This window comes from Loxodonta africana, chromosome 11, assembly GCF_030014295.1.
Source record: "Loxodonta africana isolate mLoxAfr1 chromosome 11, mLoxAfr1.hap2, whole genome shotgun sequence".
NCBI lineage: Eukaryota > Metazoa > Chordata > Mammalia > Proboscidea > Elephantidae > Loxodonta > Loxodonta africana.
The window spans coordinates 98497071-98515497 of NC_087352.1; the positions used below are offsets into that span (position 1 = coordinate 98497071).

An 18427-nucleotide genomic window follows, 5' to 3' on the forward strand; every position below is an offset into this window, starting at 1 on the left:
GGGTCTCCTGCACAGAAGGCGAGAATTCTACCACTGAACTGTCACTGCCCCTTTGGTAATTTATACATAGTACAAATGTTGTATAGAATTAGCAAAAGGTAGAAAGTTTTTTGCTGTATGGTTTGTTACTTTATTCTTCATATTAAACACAAATAAAACTTTTTTAAGTAAAACACCAAAAATAAGTAATCGATGATAATACCAACCCAATTTAAGTTTTGCCCTTGACCTACTTATGGAAAATGTAGTATATCATAAGTCAGTAGTAGGCAATTTAATGTTTATGGAAACAGTGTTTTCATGTACTTGAACATTGTACATATGATTATGCTAATTGTGTTTTATTTAAACTCTAACAGTGTGTTGGACAGATTGTGATTTCAAGGTGTTGTTGATACTTGATAATAATAAAAAGACTTTTTTTTTTTTTAAATTTATAAGTCACAACCAAAACCAAACCCATTGCCACCGATTCCAACTCATAGCAACCGTATAGGGCACATTAGAACTGCTCCCTAGGGTTTCCAAGGCTGTGAGTCTTTCCGGAAGCAGACTGCTGCATCTTTCTCCCACTAGCTGGTGAGTTCAAGCCACTGACCTTTGGGTTAGCAGCTCAGCGCATAAGCGCTGCGCCATCAAGACTCCTATAAGTTAAAGCATTCTTATTCCTTAGGAACAAGGAGCTAGCAAGGGTTAGCTTTGAATCTGATTGTAGAACACTTTACAAAGTGGAGAGGAAAATATTCGAGAGCATGGTTTTAACTTTCAGATTGATAATCCTGCTTTTCACATTTGTTTGGCATCCAGTCAAACAATGTGTTTGCTCTTCAGTGTGATATGTGTGATATTACTTATGACAATCACAGAAGACATATTTTGAGGAATTTTAAAAAAGCGTCTTATTATTTAAAAAATTTTTAAATGCTCTAGTTTGTGGTGTTTACATGTCTTACTATATTGACTTCATACCAAAATATTAAATACAATTACATCCTTTTTTACTAGTCATCTGTGCTGTAAATGCACTGGCCCACCATGTGCTGAACAGGGACTTCGGGGACATCGTTGGCGACTTCAGGGGCTTCTACAGGCAGCTCACCAGTGACGGGCAGCTCCGATGGGTAAGGGGGCTCTTTAGTAAGACGCTTTTATAAATAATGTTACCAAGGTTTAAGGTGGTCTTTTGGCTGCAATAAATGTAAAAATATAGACAGGTTTGTAATTTTAAAGTAAAATACTCAGATAAATTAGGGCCGGAGCCATTTAGATAATCAATGTTTTGAGATAATTGAATCTAGACGAATTTGGCTCCTTAGAGCTGTCTCTGCTCCCATCAGTCTCTTCTCCCACCCCCTGAACTGGAAGAAGTAGCCTAACTCTAGATGATAAGGTACTCAGTGGGCAGCCTTCTTGTGGAGAGATAATGTGAGTCATCTTGGGGTTGTGGGAGGAGGTTAGTAAGACAGAACCAGAAGGTTAAACAAAGGTTAAGCAGATAGAAGATCACAGAACCTTCTATGTGTGTAGATGTGCCTTTGAGCCATGAGTTCAAGGCTTGAAAAAACTGAAGCCCTAGAAAAAGGGTTCTGTCCCAGTAAGGTAAATGCAGTCACCTGGACTTTGCCCAGTCGCCTGATACCAGACATTCTTTTCTACCTCTGCTCAGCCTCCCTCCCATCCATGCACAGAGAATGGCATGAGAGCATGCACTGCCCCTATTGCTGTGGGTTTCATTTTTAACTTTCTGCAAATCAAGTTAAACTCATCTTTAAAGGAGTCAGCTTGAAGAAGCTCCCGGGACAATTCAAGCATCAAAACAAATATGATAGTAATGGCTTATAACTCACTGAATAAAATAAGAATCCATGAGTCCATTCTGATAACAAACAAGGGAAAGCTCATCATTACAGTAGAAAACCAGCTAATAAACAAACATACAAGGAATGGTAACATTAGAAAATCACCGTATTGCAACCATGGAAGCTGTAACTGATACGAGAATCATCGGTGGATGCTGACATTAGTGGGCAATAGCAGTCTCCTTACTTAGAAAGGGCAAATGGTGACTTCATAGTAGAGAAAGCAAATGGACGCTAATTTACACACACAGCAGAAGTTAGTGTCCCTAATAATGAAACAAAATGACATTATCACTTAACGTAGCATTTGTGCCAAAAAAAAAAAAAAAAAACAAACTATAACCTGAATCTAATCATGAAGGAACTCCAGACCAGCTCAAATTGAAAGACACTGTACAAGTCAGCTGGCCTGTACTCTCTAAAAATGTCAATATTAAAAAAAAAGAATTGTTCCAGATGAAAAGACACTACAGAAACATGACAACTAAATGTAACATGTATCCTAGATTGGATCTGATTCTGGGTAAAATAAAGTACATTGTTGAGACAATTAGTGAAACCTGAATATGGGCTGTCTTTTAAGTGTTCTGTCAATGTTGTATTCCCTGAATGCGATCATTGTATTACGGTAATGTAAGAGAATGCCCTTTGTTTATAGGAACTACACACTGAGGTATTCAGGGGTAAAAGGGCATGATGTCTTCAACCTACTAACTCATGGTCCAGAAAAAAATATCTGTGTGTGTGTGTGTGTTTAAAGCTTTTAAGTGAGTTTCCATTTCTGTCTTTTAGCTGTTGAAACATGTTTCTAGCTAGAATACCTAAATATCTTTCTCGTTTCTAAGTAGTGCTGATGTGTTTTGCTCCTAACCAGATTGGTCCAGAGAAAGGTGTTGTGCACCTGGCTACGGCAGCCATTCTCAATGCCCTGTGGGACCTGTGGGCTAAGCAGGAGGGAAAGGTAACTAACCTAACAAGCACTTCCGCTGCTCTGGGGACTAACATGTGACACACACTTCCTTTGTGAGCAGCCCTGAAAAGACAGAGTTACAGCAGCCCCCCAAAAGGAAATGGAGGGACTTGTTCTGTTTTGCCTTTCCCTCGAGAGGTGTTGACAGGAGAAGGGATATTGTCTGCGTAGGTTAGGAAGTGCTGAGGAAAGGGGAAGGGACAGCTGAGGTGAAGATTTCGGGGACAGCATAGGGCACAGACTGCATCAAAAATGGGGCGGGAGGTCAGCTACCTGGCTGAGAGAGTTTGCTGCTAGTGCATTTATTGTCAGAAAAAAAAAAAAATGGATATTTTACACCAATGTCTTAAACAAATCTTCCCTTCTTTTTTCTTGAAGCCTCTGTGGAAGCTGCTTGTTGACATGGTACGTAAGTTCTTCAATATTTCAATTGTTTTGGAAAAGGAAATGGATTTCATGGATTACTTGCCTTTTGATAATCAGTAAATACTATGTTGATCACTGTCATGACAATGAGGCGAAAACCAGTAAAATGTAATTCTCTTTTGCCGATACTGGCAGCAACAGTTGAGCTCACTCAGGCCGGTGGGCTGGTGGGTGAACCTCACAGACTTGCCTGAAGATCGAGTGGGGACGGTGCTTCCCAGGCTCTAAAGAGCAGGGATTATTGTTGAGATACTACTGTGCAGTCACTCAGACTCCAAGAGCAAGTGCAAGAAGCTCAGAAGACGGAGCTCTCCCTCTGTGCAGTTCTAGAGGGAAGGACTCAACATTTAGTTCCAAAGATACGCACTTGTTTTCTCTCTCCTGGGCTAGTTTATAGCAGGGACGAACACGGGGCAGGTTACTCACCATCTGAGCTTCAGATTCCTCATGCTGACCCCCGGGGTGGCCCAGGATTAAAGGTTCTTCTTCTTACTTAGTTTGTATCAACACAAAGAAAAAACAAAGAACACATGGCCTTAAAGACTGCTGGGCCAGGAGACATGTTCCTTCTCGGGGGGAAAGTAAAGCCAGGATCGACATCGTCTCTGATGTGGTTGAGGGTGGCACTAGGGGAGGAACTCTGAAAATGAAGGATGTGGGTCTCGTGAGCCACCGTCAAGGCCTGAGATTGGCCTTTCCTGAGGTTTAGGAGGTGACCACAAAACTGAGTGACTTGAGAGCCACTAGAAAGTCCACCTGTGGACTTTTCCTTCTTTTGGACCCTGTTCCCTATTTCAGGGCCAAGACTCTTAAAAGAAGCAGAAACTGACGCATTGTGGGGAGTACAACCAATGTCACAAAACAATTTGTGCATAAATAAATTTAAATGAGAAACTAATTTGCACTGTAAACTTTCACCTAAAACACACACACACACACACACACAAAAGAAAGAATCTCAGGGTCAAAAGAGCTTTTATGCTTTTTAACAGTTATATTAGAGTATTATGGGTTGGATTAAGACATTAGCGGAGCTACTGGTTGCTTTCCAAATGGACTGTTAGTTTGGGTGAAGAGAGGTGCCAGCAAGAGAGCCTACCCCTCCCGGGAGCCCAAGGCACCCTGAGCTTGTAGGAAGGGGAGAAGGCGGGTATGAGTACAGTCTGTTGTTGTGTGTGGGTGAGTCAACAAATGCACGTCAGCATCTGGTGGGCACTCTCTCATTTAATCCCACTCTAGTCCTGCCAGTTCTGTGAATTTTCTCCACTTTACAGGAGAGGAAATTGCCCACAGTCGCGTTGTTAATAAGCAGAAGGCCCAGGGTCAGCCTGGTGGCCTGACTCGAGACCAGCCTTCCTTCCTCTTCAGCTCAGCTGCTCCAGGGCCACGTTCGCCCCTCATAGCTCCTGCAGGCCACCCTGCATGTGGAGCAATGATGCGTGGACTGACACCCCGTGACCCTCCATCAATTCACTTGTCCTGAGGGTTTGCTTCGTGCCAGGCCATCTTTCCAGGAAAGGAGATTAGTTGAATAGTTGGAGCGGAGGTTTTTAGGGTCAGAGCATGAGGCTCTGTGGACTTGGTCAGGAGGTGCTGATGAGCCTCTGAAGGACTGGGCACCAAGGAATGCCATAATCAGACACTGTAACGTCTACACAACCCCTGTGTCAGTGTAAGCAGATTCTTAGAAACCTGATCCACTTTTGAATTGAGGGCCTTTCCTCTCCCGTCATGCTGCAGGACCCCAAGACGCTGCTGTCCTGCATAGATTTCAGGTACATCTCTGACGCCTTGACTGAGGAGGAGGCCTATGGTAAGCCATGCTTACGTGATGAAATCGGAAGCTTTTTGGTATCTACTGATGTAGTGGCATGGTTGGTTGTCGAAGAGAGTGAATGATGCTTTTTATTTTTTTCCAGAAATACTGAAGAAAGGTCGAGTTGGTCACAGAGAGAGAGGTAGGCTGTGAGAAAGTTCCCATCTTTTTTGTTGTCATTGTCCACTTTGAGTGTCGCTATCTTTTGAGGGTGCACTTCATCTTCCTGAACGGCCTGCGCAGCAGCCAGGGCCCCAGACAGATGTCTAGGCCTAGGTGAAGGAAGCCACCTGGGTGTGGCCTCAGTGTCAGTCACCAGGAAGGATTTGGCTTGAGGGTTACACTGGAGGGCATGGGAGGGCCTGGCGAGTGGGGCAGTCTGAGAGGATGTCCCCATCATCTGGGCTTGACCTCCTCTGTGATTCCACAGTCATGAGTGCTAGCCAGGAAGCCAGACTAGTGGCTGGATGTGTGTGAAGGGCGTCTCCCTGTTAAGGAAGGGTCAAATGAGAACAGCTGGATATTCCATGAGAGCAGCTTGGCCATAGGCAGTTCTGGTTGTGATCAGGCTTTCGAGTCGATTCTCACTCATGGCGACCCTGTGTACGTCAGAGTAGATGGCTATGGTTTCTAAGAATCCATAGGGTTTTCAATGGCTGTGATCTTTTGGAAGTAGATCCTTTTGAGGCTCCTCTGGGCGGACTAGAACCTGCAACCTTTCTGTTAGCCACTGATTGCTTAACCATTTGAATCACCCAGGAACTTGTCTGATTCTGAAGGTCCTTGGAAAAGACCAGGTGCTGACCAGCGTTGTTGTGTTTTTCAGAAGCGCAGCTGCTGGCACATGGCTATCCTGCCTACACCACGTCGTGTGCCTGGCTAGGGTACTCGGATGACACCTTGAAGCAGGTTGGCATTTTAACCTGCTTTTGTAGAAAGGCTTTATACTCCTGGCTTCCTGGAAGAGATTTAATATTTTCTTTTGAGCCTTGCCAAATCATTTGGGTCCAAGGCCTTATTGTGAAAGTACTTATTCATGAGCAGAAATAAAGCCATTCACACCGTGGGCACTGGGCCTCCATGACCTGGTGATTCCCAGCTTGGCCTCTGGGAGGAGAGAGTCTATTACTGGGTTCCAGACAGACCCAGAGGGTAACGGCCTGCAAGCTGTTTAACCACTGATCCTCCATTTCCTCACTATGAAATGGGAAGTAGTACCTATCTCACAGGTGGTTTTGAGGACTGAGGTGAGTGCTAGAAGCTGTGTTGTGCTCGGGCACTGTGGCAGGCCCATAGTGTGCAGCCAGTACGTGGTTCATTACTTTCCCATCATCCTGCACTCACTTAGACTAAGGTCGATAGAGGGAGACTGGCTTCTGCTTGATTATCTGACATCCGTTAGTTCTGTGGATGCCACAGAATGTCCTAGCTTCAAAAAGGGTATTCATGGTGCGTTCCTCTTTCAGGAATGTTGTGACAATTAAAGAAATGGTTCCCATAAAAAAAAAAGGTTCCCATAGAGATGAGGAAATTACCCTGTAAGTACAAAGAGTTATGCTGTGTTGGCTAAGCTGTTTCTGCTCTTAATTTCGACAACATATGGTGGTTCTTCTGCAGCCATGAGCTCCAGCTCAGAAACATTTGAGGTGCTGGTCAGCGTAAGGAGAACGTCTCAGTGTATGCTGACGGCTGTATTCCTTCCCCACAGCTCTGCTCCGAGGCCCTGAAGGAAGGTTGGACAAGGTAACTACCTGTGGGACCACAGACTGGCCTTTCTCCTGGTCAGCAGCGTGAGATGCTTGTCAGCAGAGAGGGGCCCGGATCAGAAAGCGCCGACCGCGCCAGGACGCGTGCACCGGCCGCCTGGTGTATGGGGACGTGTGAGAGGAGTTTCCAGACGAGGACTGGGCTCTTTCTGAAATGAGCACTAATTAGAATCCTAGAATACCAGAGTTGAGTGAGACCTTGGAAAGCATCGATTTAAAGCACCAATCTAGACTAGAAATCCTCTATTTACTGTCAGTGACAGACATTGATTCAGCTTCTCCTGACAGTGAGCTTAACTTTGTAAGACACTTTTCCATTGTTTGATAGCTGTGAGTGTTAAAAAGATCTTTAATATCGTGAACTACTTGCTTCCATATAACTTTCATCCACCAGTCCAAGTTCTTCTCCACGAAGCTCCCAAGAGCCAGTCTGTTCCTCCGCCCCTGGAATGGCGGCGCCCCCTTCTGAGCAGGCCTCCTTTGCCCCATACTGACCATCCGCACCGCTCTGGGCTGAGTGCCGTGGCCAGGGAGCCCTGGGCGTCCTGGGCTGCTCTGCTGGATGCAGTGCGGTTGTCAGTGGCCCGGGATCCCGATGCAGTGCAGGACGCAGAGCGGCCGTTGTCTCTGTCCTGGGCACTGGTCCCACCCTGTAGCTCAGGCTGCACTCTGTGCCTGTGTGTGTCACTACGTTCCCATATAACTTGTCCTCTGTCTGAGCGTCCAGCTTCCTGCTGTTCAAAGTTTGGTGCGTGGGCCAGGAGCATCAGCGTCACCTGGGAGCTTGTTAGCAATGCGGACGCTCAGGCCTCTCCCTAGACTTGCTGGTTTGGCTTCTGCATTTTAACCAGGTCCCTGGGTGAGACACGTGCACGTTAAAGTTTGAGAGGCAACAAACTCCTGTTAACTCCTTAGTTAAATACAGGGCTGGGGAGTGAGAACTTGAAGGAGACAGCAAGCAGCGGAGGAGAGAGGCTTTGGAATATATGGATTTGGATTCAAATCGTGCCTTGTTTCCTCATCCCCTGGAAGTACTAGCTGTGTGGCCTTGGGCAAATTGCTCAATTTCTCTGAACCTTATTGGTTCTTTAAAGGAGAAATAATATTAAGTCACGGTTCTCCTCCAGGTTAAATAAGTTGCCATATCTGCATGGGACCAACATGGGCAGGATTCAGAGCAGGGGCTCAGTGTGTGCTTGCTTCCTCCCTCTCCCTCCATGTGCCCAGGAAAAGCTTGAGCAGTCATGTCCTGTGAGTCAGAGAAGGCTGAGGGAAGATTCCAGCTCCTTCTAGCACAGGAAGTCAGCATCCAGAAGCTGCGCCAGCTGCAGCCATCTAGGTGAAGCTCCCACCTGGTATAGAAAGGCCTTCTTTAGTGTTTTTAGTGCTGACCAAGGGGCAAGAGCCTCAGTGGCTGCCTGACTGTGAGCTGGGGCTTTGTAAGCAGAGAGATTGGGCATTTTGGAAGTAGTGGGAGGGCCTCAGGTACCCCAGGCTCTGCTGGAAGTGGCAGCTGTGGCTGTGCCCGAGTCCCCAGGGAAGTCGTGACATTGAGTGTGCAGGGCGGAGAGGCAGGAGAGCCAGGGAGGGGCTGGCCCTCACCCACAGGGGTGGCCCTTCCAATGGCAGGGTGCACTTGAGCAGATGCTGCCCTTGCCTGGTGATCAGAAGTGGGCTGCAGCCAATGGAGGGGAGCGGAAGTGGAAGAAGAGGCTCGTCAAAGTGTATTTGCAGATATGATGGAGAGGAGACCTGTGCATCAGGGCTCCAGCCGCCCGCTGCCAGTCTAGAGCCTTGTGACCTTAGGAAGCCACGTCACCTACTGAGCGAGCCCCAGGCCCCCGCGTAGGGGTTTAGAGGTCTCGGTGGCCCACCTCCCCCTGTGCTAGTATGAGACGAAGCAGCCTGTGTAAAGGCCTGTGCAGGTGTGAGCATTTTTATAAACAATGCTCTTAGGTTCAGGACACAGTTGGACAGCTCACTGGCATCCTTCCCTGCCCGACTCTTCAGTTCTGATTGTGGCATTTCCATTTTTCATTCCTTTTCATGATGCAGCAAAAACTCGGTTCATGTTACTAAAAACTCAGTTCAAGTCTGACTTCCCTCTCCAGCTCCCTAACTTGAGGTCAGCAGGTTAAGTTAGAGCCATTGCCCTGCTACTGAGTTTGCAGGTTTGTTTTCAAGTGACTCGTTGGGGATGATTGGGAAAGAGTGGGCAGAGTACTCTTAAAGACAGTGTGGCACTCTGTGAATTATGACAGGGGGCGCTTCTGCAGGAAGCTCGGGCATCTGCCAGGTTGGGGGACAGACATAAACTGCCAACAAAATATATCTTGTAGGTTCAAAGTCAAGGTCGGAGCTGATCTCCAGGATGACATCCGCAGGTGCCGGCTTATCAGAGACATGATCGGACCCGAGAAGACACTGGTAAGTAGGCTCTCGGCTGCTGGGACATAAGCAGGCTCCACAAAGCCTTTGTCCGTGGCTAAAACAACTCATCTCTGGCAAGAATTCAAGAACATTGGGAAATTTAAACTTAGCACCAGAGAAAGTATGGCTCTGTGGTCTTGCAGTAGGTCAACTTCAAACAAACAAGCAAAAAAACACCAAGGGGGCGGTAATTAAAATTTTTTTTTTTATTCTGCAGAACTAGTTAAATACGATCTGGCTTAGGGTGTTTCCTTCTTGCTAATGTAGAGGCCTTAAGCAAACAGGTCGTCCACTGGGCCACCAGAGCGTCTCTCATCTCATCTCCCTTCTGAACAAACCCTGCCTGGCTAGCTTGTCAGGTAGGCGGGCTTCAGGCGGCCTCTGCTGAAGAAAGCTTATGTCAAAACGTTGGCTGAGATGAACATAAGGATCAGTCTTTCTTGACTGTGTATTTTTACAAAGCATTTCTTGTTATGTGTAAAATATTTTCATAAAGGAAAGTCACAGTCAGATTTTTTTTTTTTTAATGAAGAGGCTTGTTTCATAATTTAAATCAGAAGCTTGGTAACGTTGACATAGGATCAGAAGTGCCATTATGCATCAGTAAAGCTACTTTTGTTTTATGAGGTCATCCTCATACAAATAATTTATGATACTAATTGATTCTGAGTGTACTCTGCTCTGGCCCTCATAGCATCCTGAGGGGAGGCTCCCCCCTTAACCACATTCTACTAGAGAGGCCTGTTTCTGTGTCTGTCTTCCCAAGGTTCAGTGAGGCTGGCGGGGGCAAGGGCTGTACCCACAGCACCTGGCCTTCAGGGAGGTTAGCAGGGTATAAAGAGCCAGGGACCCTGAGCTGGAAGAGGCCTGGGGTAAACCCACAATTTATTCCACTTGTCCTTTTCTGCATGTCAGTCAGTTTCTTGTTTATAAAGTGGGTTAATGTGAACTGCCTCATAGGGTTGTTATAAATATTAAATGAGATAAAATCCATGAAGTGCCTGTTGGGGTAGGTGCTTCATCTGTGGTAACTTTTGGGTTATTTATTATCATACTAGACACATAGTGAGCACTCAGTAAGTAACTATTGAGATGAACTCAGTATTGACTGTTTATAATGATTCAGAATGTGGTAACGTGTTTCCTACAAACAGAGCTAATAATGTGAGACAGATTTACCTGGGTGGCACTTAAGTGGAGACCAGGCCAGCGAGTACCTCCCATGGGCCCCGGGCAGGGCACTTCCAGCGATCACAGTGGATCAGTTCAACACTTTGCATCTCCTCCAAAGGAGTCTCTGGAGCTGGCGTTCCACGCCTCCGTGGCTCCCTTTGGCTCCCTCTGTTAGGGCTGCATGAGGCCTCCAGCAGGAAGATGCCAGGCTCCTGTGGAGAGTTGGCCTCGAAGTTGGTGGCACTGAGTGATGGTATCTCCTCGCCAGAGGCCACAGCCCCGCAGTGAGGTCAGCCCTGGGTAGACCTCGCCCTGAGGGCCCTCTTTCCCCTTGCAGATGATGGATGCCAATCAGCGCTGGGACGTGCATGAAGCCGTGGAGTGGATGTCCCAGCTGGCCGAGTTCAAGCCACTGTGGATCGAGGAGCCAACCTCCCCTGATGACATCCTCGGTCACGCTGCCATTTCCAAGGTAGGAAAGCTGCTGCTGCCACGGCTTTTTCCTTTGGTTCTCCAGAGTCATGACAGGTCCCACAGTTCCTCTGCCTGTTGCCTTTATGCTTCTTGACCAAGTAGCTGAAGTAATTGTCACTTTTGACTAGTACTGGGATTGCAGACCCAACATCCTTGAGTTTGCTTCAGCTTACCCACTGCCCTTATTTCTGTTTAAATAAAGTAAGTTGCTAAAAGTTGAAAGGCTACTCCCAATCCAATGGTTAAAAGACATGGTTCCCATGCTTTGTAAATACAGAAATGTGGCAGATACTAGAAATTTTTGTTCAACAGAATAAAACAAAGAGTATAGATTCCTCTGGATGACTGAAAAGAAAAGTTTGGCTCAGCTAACGCTGATATCAGGCCTCCCTGTTTCCCAAAAGCCTTCTCAACTGGGCGCTTCCTCAGCAAAGCCACCCCTGCTGGGGACCTGCCTCTCTCCTTCCAGGTTGAGGAAGAGCCTGGTATGTCAGAATGTCTGAGAAATGCCCTGTGTCTCAGGGAGGGACTTCCACTCGCCACATTTGCAGCACTGGTCAATAAAGTTGGAGAAGTACCACTGCTGGGAGCACGAGGCTACTGTAACCTCGGCCCAGAGCAAGCTCCTCAGGAAGCCGTGCTGAACCACAGGCTGTGTGATGATTGAGGCATGAGGGCAGGAACCAGTTAGGTGAAGCGGCATCAGGCTCAGATGGCCCCGTGCAACCAGCCTGATGTCCTTCTACCCTTCTCTAAACTTCATACAGCTCCACAGCAGGGACGTTTTGTCCTTCTGCTTCTGGCACCAGACATGGTGCATCTTAAACCTCGCCTCCTTCCCCTGGGCAGAGATGCCAACATTCACCTCTGACTCCCTTTTTGTTTTCCTTTGACAGTTCCCCCTCCCCACACTGTGCCAACAGGTTAGTGCACCCACCTGGCTCACAGTCAAGTGTGGCCTGCTTAGAATCATTGTTTTCTCTCTGAGGCGGCTTTTCATAGCTATACTCTCCCCCAGTCTGTGTTGATTTAAAAACTTTAACTCTGAGAACCCCTGAGGGAGCAGGAGAACAGTGGGATACAGACCCCAAATTCTCATAAAAAGACCAGACTTAATGGTCTCACTGAGACTAGAAGGACCCCGGTGGTTATGGTCCCCAAACCTTCTGTAGGCCCAGGACAGGAACCATTCCCAAAGCCAAATCGTCAGATGTGGATTGGGCTGGACGATGGGTTGGAGAGAGATGCTGATGAGGAGTGAGCTACTTGGATCAGGTGGACACTTGAGACTATGTCGGTATCTCCTGTCTGGAGGGGAAATGGGAGGGTAGAGGGGGTTAGAAGCTGGCAAAATGGTCACGAAAAGAGAGACTAGAAGGAGGGAGTGGGCTGTCTCATTAGGGGGAGAGTAATTGGGAGTATATAGTAAGGTATATTTAAGTTTTTGTGTGAGAGACTGACTTGATTTGTAAACTTTCACTTAAAGCACAATAAAAATTATTAAACAAAAACAAAAAAACAACCTTAGCTCTGAGGACAACCTTTGTTCCAAGCTCTGGGAGAGATGCATCACCATGTCCAACATGAACTGGCAAGTCCTGCTGAGGTGTAAGGCCCAGGGCCCAGGGGTCTGCTCTTCTCTGTTTCTCTTCAGTAAATCATCAACCAGATGGCACAAACCTGTGATTAAGACTTGCCCTTCACTCTCCCCACGTTACGGCCTCGCTGGAGAGAAAACAGCAAAAGACAAGATGTGTGGACAGTGGAATCCTGGCGGCAACGCCAAGTGTGGCTGTGGTAGATCAGGATGAGAGGTCATGGCTCAACAGGGCCTTTTTCCTGAGTCTCTTTTGCTTTTCTCCGTAGCTGCCATCTAGAAGGCACTTGCCCTGTTGAATGCCAGCTTGCCCAGGCCTGAAGAGCCTCCTTGGAAGCTCTTCAGGGCCCACATCTACCAAGGTTTTATTCACAAAGGGTAGGCCATCTCCCCAGGAGCCATCCGAGGAGGGGAGCCAATGAGCCAAGCTTGGGGAAGCTGTGGGAGGCAGGTGTGACAGGGCCAGAGACTGTAGAGGGGGCACCGGGGGCCACAGGAAAGGCAGGTAGTGGGCCAGGTTACAGAGTCCCTCTGCTCTGAGATGCAGCTGCTGTGGTGAGCCACTGTGGGTTCTTGCATGAGGGGCACAGTGCAGTGCTCTCTGATGAGAGATGGGGGCTAATAGCATCTCGTGGAATGGAGTGGGCAGGGTGCCTGGGAGGCGAGGAGTGGGCAGAAAGGAACCGGAGCAGGGATATGGGTGAGGTGGCTTTTCCAGCAAGCGAGGTGTGATGGAGGGGGTGAGGGTAAAGAGAGGAGGCAGTTAGAGCAAACTCAGGGATTTTTAAAGGAGGAAATAAAATTTGGTACCTACTCAGTGCCAGAAACATACATGCTTTAAAATGGCAGAGTGAATAAACCAAAAAGCCAAACCAAACCCGTTGCTGTCGAGTCAATTCCAACTCATTGTGACCTTATAGGACAGAGTAGAACTGCCCCATACAGTTTCCAGGGAGCGCCTGGTGGATTCGAACTGTAGACCTTTTGGTTAGCAGCTGAAGCTCTTAACCACTACACACCAGGGTTTCCGCAGAGTGAATAAGTCAAGATAAATGGCTTTTCCCCCCTTCCTCCCTCCCTCCTCCCCTTCCTCCTTTTCCCCACCCTCTCTTTGAGCTAATGAACCAAGAATAGTTCAATTAGAAATGTGGGGAAGCATAACATTTCAGCGCTGGTGACGTCTTAGAGGCCATCTGCTCCAGCTCTGTCCTGCTGCAGACGAGGAGATGAGGCTTCAGGCGGTGGGTGACTCACCCAAGTTCACATGTCCTGTCAGAGGCAGGACAGGATCAGGATCCGACATTTGACTCCCAGACTGGGATTTTCTGCTGGGAAGTGGGCTCTGGAATCTGCCTAGAGTTCAGGCGCCAGCTCTGCCGGGACGGTAAACTAACCCTGAAAGCCTATTTTCTCATCCATGAAGTCCGAGCAGTGATGCCACCTTTCCTACTGAGTTGTTAGGAGGACAATTTAAATCAGTGTTTTGCATACGCCTCAGAGGTGGAAAAGCTCAGAACATGTTAGCTGCTAGTGTCATTGATATTATTATCCTGAACAAAGGAAAGAACCTGAGAGAATAGCTGTGGGAATGCATCCGAGTGGAGGCTGAGGGAGTAGCCGAGAGCACAGGTGGAGTGAGCGAGTTAGCTTCAGAGGGAGCGTGGGCAGGCCGGCGGGCAGAGGAGCAGCGGGCCATGCCGGGTGGAGATTCCAACACGTGAGAAGTTTGTGACTAATGGCCTCAGCTAGCCTATAAAGGGGGCTGTAAGGCACCCTCTGAGCCTGAAGAGAGAAAATATTGGGATTGACAAAAACATGAGGTTCTAGAATAACACTAACGAGTGGTTACCAGGGAGGCAGTGAGAAGGCAATAAAAGGAGTGGTGACCTATGGAAGAGCCAGGCAGAGGGACTGTGAGTCCACGATGAGCCACTGCTGAGTAGCCGTGTCTTCTCCCAGGTCCCCATCTGTCCAGGCTCAGGAGAAGGGAGGGTGGGCCATTCACAGAGCATAGCCCGGCCAGGATGCTGCAGGGGGACGTCTGCACAGCCTCAGCCTGGAAGGGAGCCGGTGGCAGGAGGTGAACACGTGCTTGCTTTTTCTCGTGCAGCACAGCCGGCCCCTTCGGTGCGCACATAGACTCCCCTGACGTCCTTCTGCCGTCTTGAAACTTCGCACATCGACAGCAGGGACATTTTCTCCTTCAGCTACAAATATTTTTAAACATTAGGAGATGCAATGCAGAAACTTAGGAAAATAACACCAGGCTGCCTTCTGTCTCATAGGCATTGGCCCCATTAGGAATTGGCGTTGCGACGGGAGAACAGGTAAGCGGTCACAACACACGGACACTGACTGAGCGTCTGCAGGCTGTAGGCCATGCCTGTTGTCCTTCGAGTTAGGGAACCTGCCTATTTTTTAGAAATGGGATCATCGTGTAGCAACTAGGGTCTGAAGTCAGATAGGTCAGAAACTGCTGGGTTTTTCTACGGCTCCTATGACCAGGGTCATTTAGCTTTTCTAAAATGTCTCATGAAAGTTTACAAGGCAGCAATTTAAAGTTGCTATCACAGGGAATAAAATGTGCTGTATGGTTTCGAGCAAGCCAGCTTCCAAATGGCATCAACATTGTCGTGCTGCTTTCCGTGCTTATAAACTAAGCACAAGTGCCTGCCAAAAGCTGCCGCACAGCCCACGGAACAGAGCAGATCCCAGCTTTCCCGGCAAAGGGAGCAGTGCTTTGGGAGGTTCAGCTGTGTGGTGCACGCCACCTGCTCGTTGCTGTCACCGCCGTTCATCCTGATGCCTCTGCATCGCCCACTCGTCAGCCAGTGTAGAGAGCGCCTGTGGCCTTCGTGGGGCCCTCGCTGTTTGCTAGCAGGTGTGTAGAGAAGTGAGCACAGGGCCCCCGCCTGCACTATCAGGCTTGCCACGTGCTAAGCAGAATAAAGAGTAAATGCGGTCCAGGCTTCCTGAAGGCCTCGGGGCGCAGACGGGTAGTGATGGGTCTGCAATGGCTGTGTGCCAGGTGCAGAGATCCTGAAGGCCCAGGCTGACTGTTTTGTTGGTATTATTTTTAATTCTATTTCCAGTGCCACAATAGAGTGATATTTAAGCAACTCCTCCAGGCCAATGCCCTGCAGTTTCTCCAGATTGACAGCTGCAGACTGGGAAGTATCAATGAGAACGTCTCAGTGTTGCTGATGGCCCAGAAGTTTGGAAGTAAGGGCTCTGTGGGGTCTGCAGATCCGACAGACGCCTGGCACCCCTCCCAGAGGGTCTCCGAGTCTTCCCGTGACCTTTCCAGTTCACAGGCATCTAGCTGCATTTGGCATTTTCAGTTTTTTTTTTTTTCTAATTCTCATTTAGGCTTAGTTGGGGAATCTGACAGTTGTCATCCTGGAATTTCATTCTCCTGAAGATTTATGAATGATTTAATTGTTTGGGGCAATATAAAACCACAGGCTTCTGTCACCCATTCCTCTCTGCCTGATTTTTTTTTTTTTTTTTAAGTAAGTGGAGTTTATAAAGCCAGACTATATTTGAATGAGTGTAATCCAAAAAGAGCCATTGTAATAACCTCCAGTTTCTCCACCCGACTGCTGGCACAAAACAGAAATCTTTTCTTCATTATAGTTCCCGTTTGTCCCCATGCTGGTGGAGTTGGCCTCTGTGAATTGGTACAACACTTGATTATCTTTGACTACATAGCTGTCTCTGCAAGCCTTGAAAACAGGTCAGTGACACGGCATTTACCACCAATTGTGACGATGGCACGAGACCAGGCGAGGTTTCATTTGGTTGTACGTAAGGCCACCATGGGTTGGATCTGACTCTCCGGCAACTGACAAAAACAGCAAATGTGGCATTAGCTAAGAATCCTTTCTGCTAACTAGTGTCCCTCGATCCAGGCCGGATCTTCCCGGGTTCTGCGGTCACCACCAGACACTAGGAACTCTTGCTTGTTGTGCACGTCCTAGACGCAGAGGCTGAGCGTGTTTGTTTGCTCCTCCACATGGGGCAGAGACCCAGCCAACAGCCATTTTCCCATTAAGGGGGTGCAGTCTTGGTAGCTGAGTTCATTTTGATTTGTGTACTTTGGGAGATGAGGGGTTTACAGCCACGTGGAAGCCAGAACTCCTCTCTCAAACCAGCTCCTATTTCTGACTTTGTAAAGCCGCCCTGTTTTCATCTATTTTTTATTCATCTATTTTCTGCTTATGTTGACTCTCCTTTTTCTTGCATGATATGGCCACATCTTTATTTGGTGCCATCATCTATGACCCAGATGAACTTTTCAGACAATCTCCTTTTAGTCACTTGACATGTATGGCTTTGCTTATTACACTTTTCCTTTCTCCTGGAATTAAATGTGGTATTGTAGAAAGATCACTGAAGTACATAGTGAAGGCATAAAAACATGCCAGGGAAAGGGCTGAGAGAAATGGGATTCATAAGGGTGTGCAGGGGGCTGTAGTCATAATTGTAATGGTTTATTTCTTACGCTGTTGCTCTTTAATATGCCTGAAATATTTTATACTATAGAATAAAAACATAAGGTTAGAAATAAGGAGACCTGGGTTTGAGTCCTGCAGCTGTCACAGTTACGAGATTTCACCTAAGTCAGAACCTGTCTGTTCATGTGGAAATGAAGCTTAGGAACAGAGCATTTTTTTTTTTTTCTTTCACTTAATATTCTCTGATTTTATTTTATAATAATAAAAAAATTCCTAGGTTATTTTTCTTTTGCCCCCACTCATTGGTTCCTGATTTCTGGACTAAGGGGAGGTTCCAACCAACCTTGAGAGGTCCTACAAATCTTGAGGGCTGAGGAAGAGGGACCCCCTTAGCCTTAGTGCCTCCACCACCCACTGAGTGTATGGAAGGGCCTCGTGCCCACTGCAGACTCTACTGCACAGGAGAAACAGATGGGCACTGTTGCACCGCGACACACGTGCTTTGAGACTCTCTGGCATGGAACACCATTCCCCACTCATCTCTCCAAGCCCAGCAGACCTCTTCCATGCAGCCCAGCTGACCTCTTCCATGCAATGGCTCTTTCTCTGTGCCCTGTCCTTTATAGATTACGTACAGCTCATAGTGTAGTCAGTGACTTAGTATCTATGGCTGGTTAAAGCATGCCAGTCCTGTGTGTCCCCAGCACCTGCATGGAGCCTGCATGCCACGGCTCTTCCTCTACAGATGACTCAAGTGAGCCGGGAGTTAGTTCACTTGTGCAACATCCCAAAACTAGAATGTAGCTGGCACAGAATTTAAACATAAATCAGTCAAACCCTAAAACCTATTCTCTTAATCTTCTAAATCTTTAGTAAAGCTAGAAGAAACCTCAGTTGGTGACTTTTAATCTCTTCACCTAACTTCTGGCCAAATGTGCCCTAATAGTCCCAGATATTTATGGAGTCTAAATTGATGCCTTTGGGGGTCATCAAGCCCTTAGAGTTAAAAGGGACTTCATGGTTCATTTCATTGACGCCTCCCACATTGCTTTAGAGCCTGGCACAGACACCAACAGATTTGCTGACACATGGTCTCAGGTGAGTCATCACCGTGGGGGTCCCGCCTCTGCTTTCACCATTACTGCCATGTGAATGATCTAATTCAAGGTAGTACTGTCCCAACCTGATTCTTTCCTCCTAGGATGTGTGAATATGTCGACCACCTACATGAACATTTCAAGTATCCTGTAATAATCAAGAAGGCGTCTTACATGCCTCCTGAGGTAGGACCTGGTCTGGGAGGCCCGACAAGGGCATCACTGACAGCCCTCACCATGCTCAGTCCCATGAACTAGCAAATTAGTGCTTATTTTCATTGCCTAGAGAACAAGTGTTAGTAGATACCAAATTCCTGCAGCCCAGGGCCTGGACTGGGAGGTTAAATTGCCCCGACAAGGCT

At 47.5% G+C, this 18427-nt stretch overlaps 1 protein-coding gene across 4 annotated transcripts in view; it reads left to right on the forward strand.

Annotated features, from left to right (window-relative positions):
- Positions 1-18427, forward strand: part of ENOSF1 (enolase superfamily member 1) — a 31071-nt gene that overhangs the window by 11144 nt on the left and 1500 nt on the right. The window contains exons 3-16 of one of the 4 annotated variants that reach the window (XR_002784831.2): positions 1006-1121; positions 2734-2820; positions 3208-3234; positions 4996-5068; positions 5175-5213; positions 5898-5980; positions 6780-6814; positions 9177-9264; positions 10778-10912; positions 14797-14838; positions 15604-15733; positions 16148-16247; positions 18023-18066; positions 18170-18251. Coding sequence is in view for 2 of the 4 variants with exons in the window: in XM_003406380.4 (XP_003406428.1) it covers positions 1006-1121; positions 2734-2820; positions 3208-3234; positions 4996-5068; positions 5175-5213; positions 5898-5980; positions 6780-6814; positions 9177-9264; positions 10778-10912; positions 14797-14838; positions 15604-15733; positions 16148-16247; positions 18170-18251 (1037 nt within the window). In the remaining 2 variants the exon portion in view is untranslated. Of the gene's footprint in view, positions 1-1005; positions 1122-2733; positions 2821-3207; positions 3235-4995; positions 5069-5174; positions 5214-5897; positions 5981-6779; positions 6815-9176; positions 9265-10777; positions 10913-14796; positions 14839-15603; positions 15734-16147; positions 16248-18022; positions 18067-18169; positions 18253-18427 lie in introns of those variants that run through there. The other 3 variants (XR_002784834.2, XM_003406380.4, XM_064294701.1) reach the window with 3 other exon arrangements.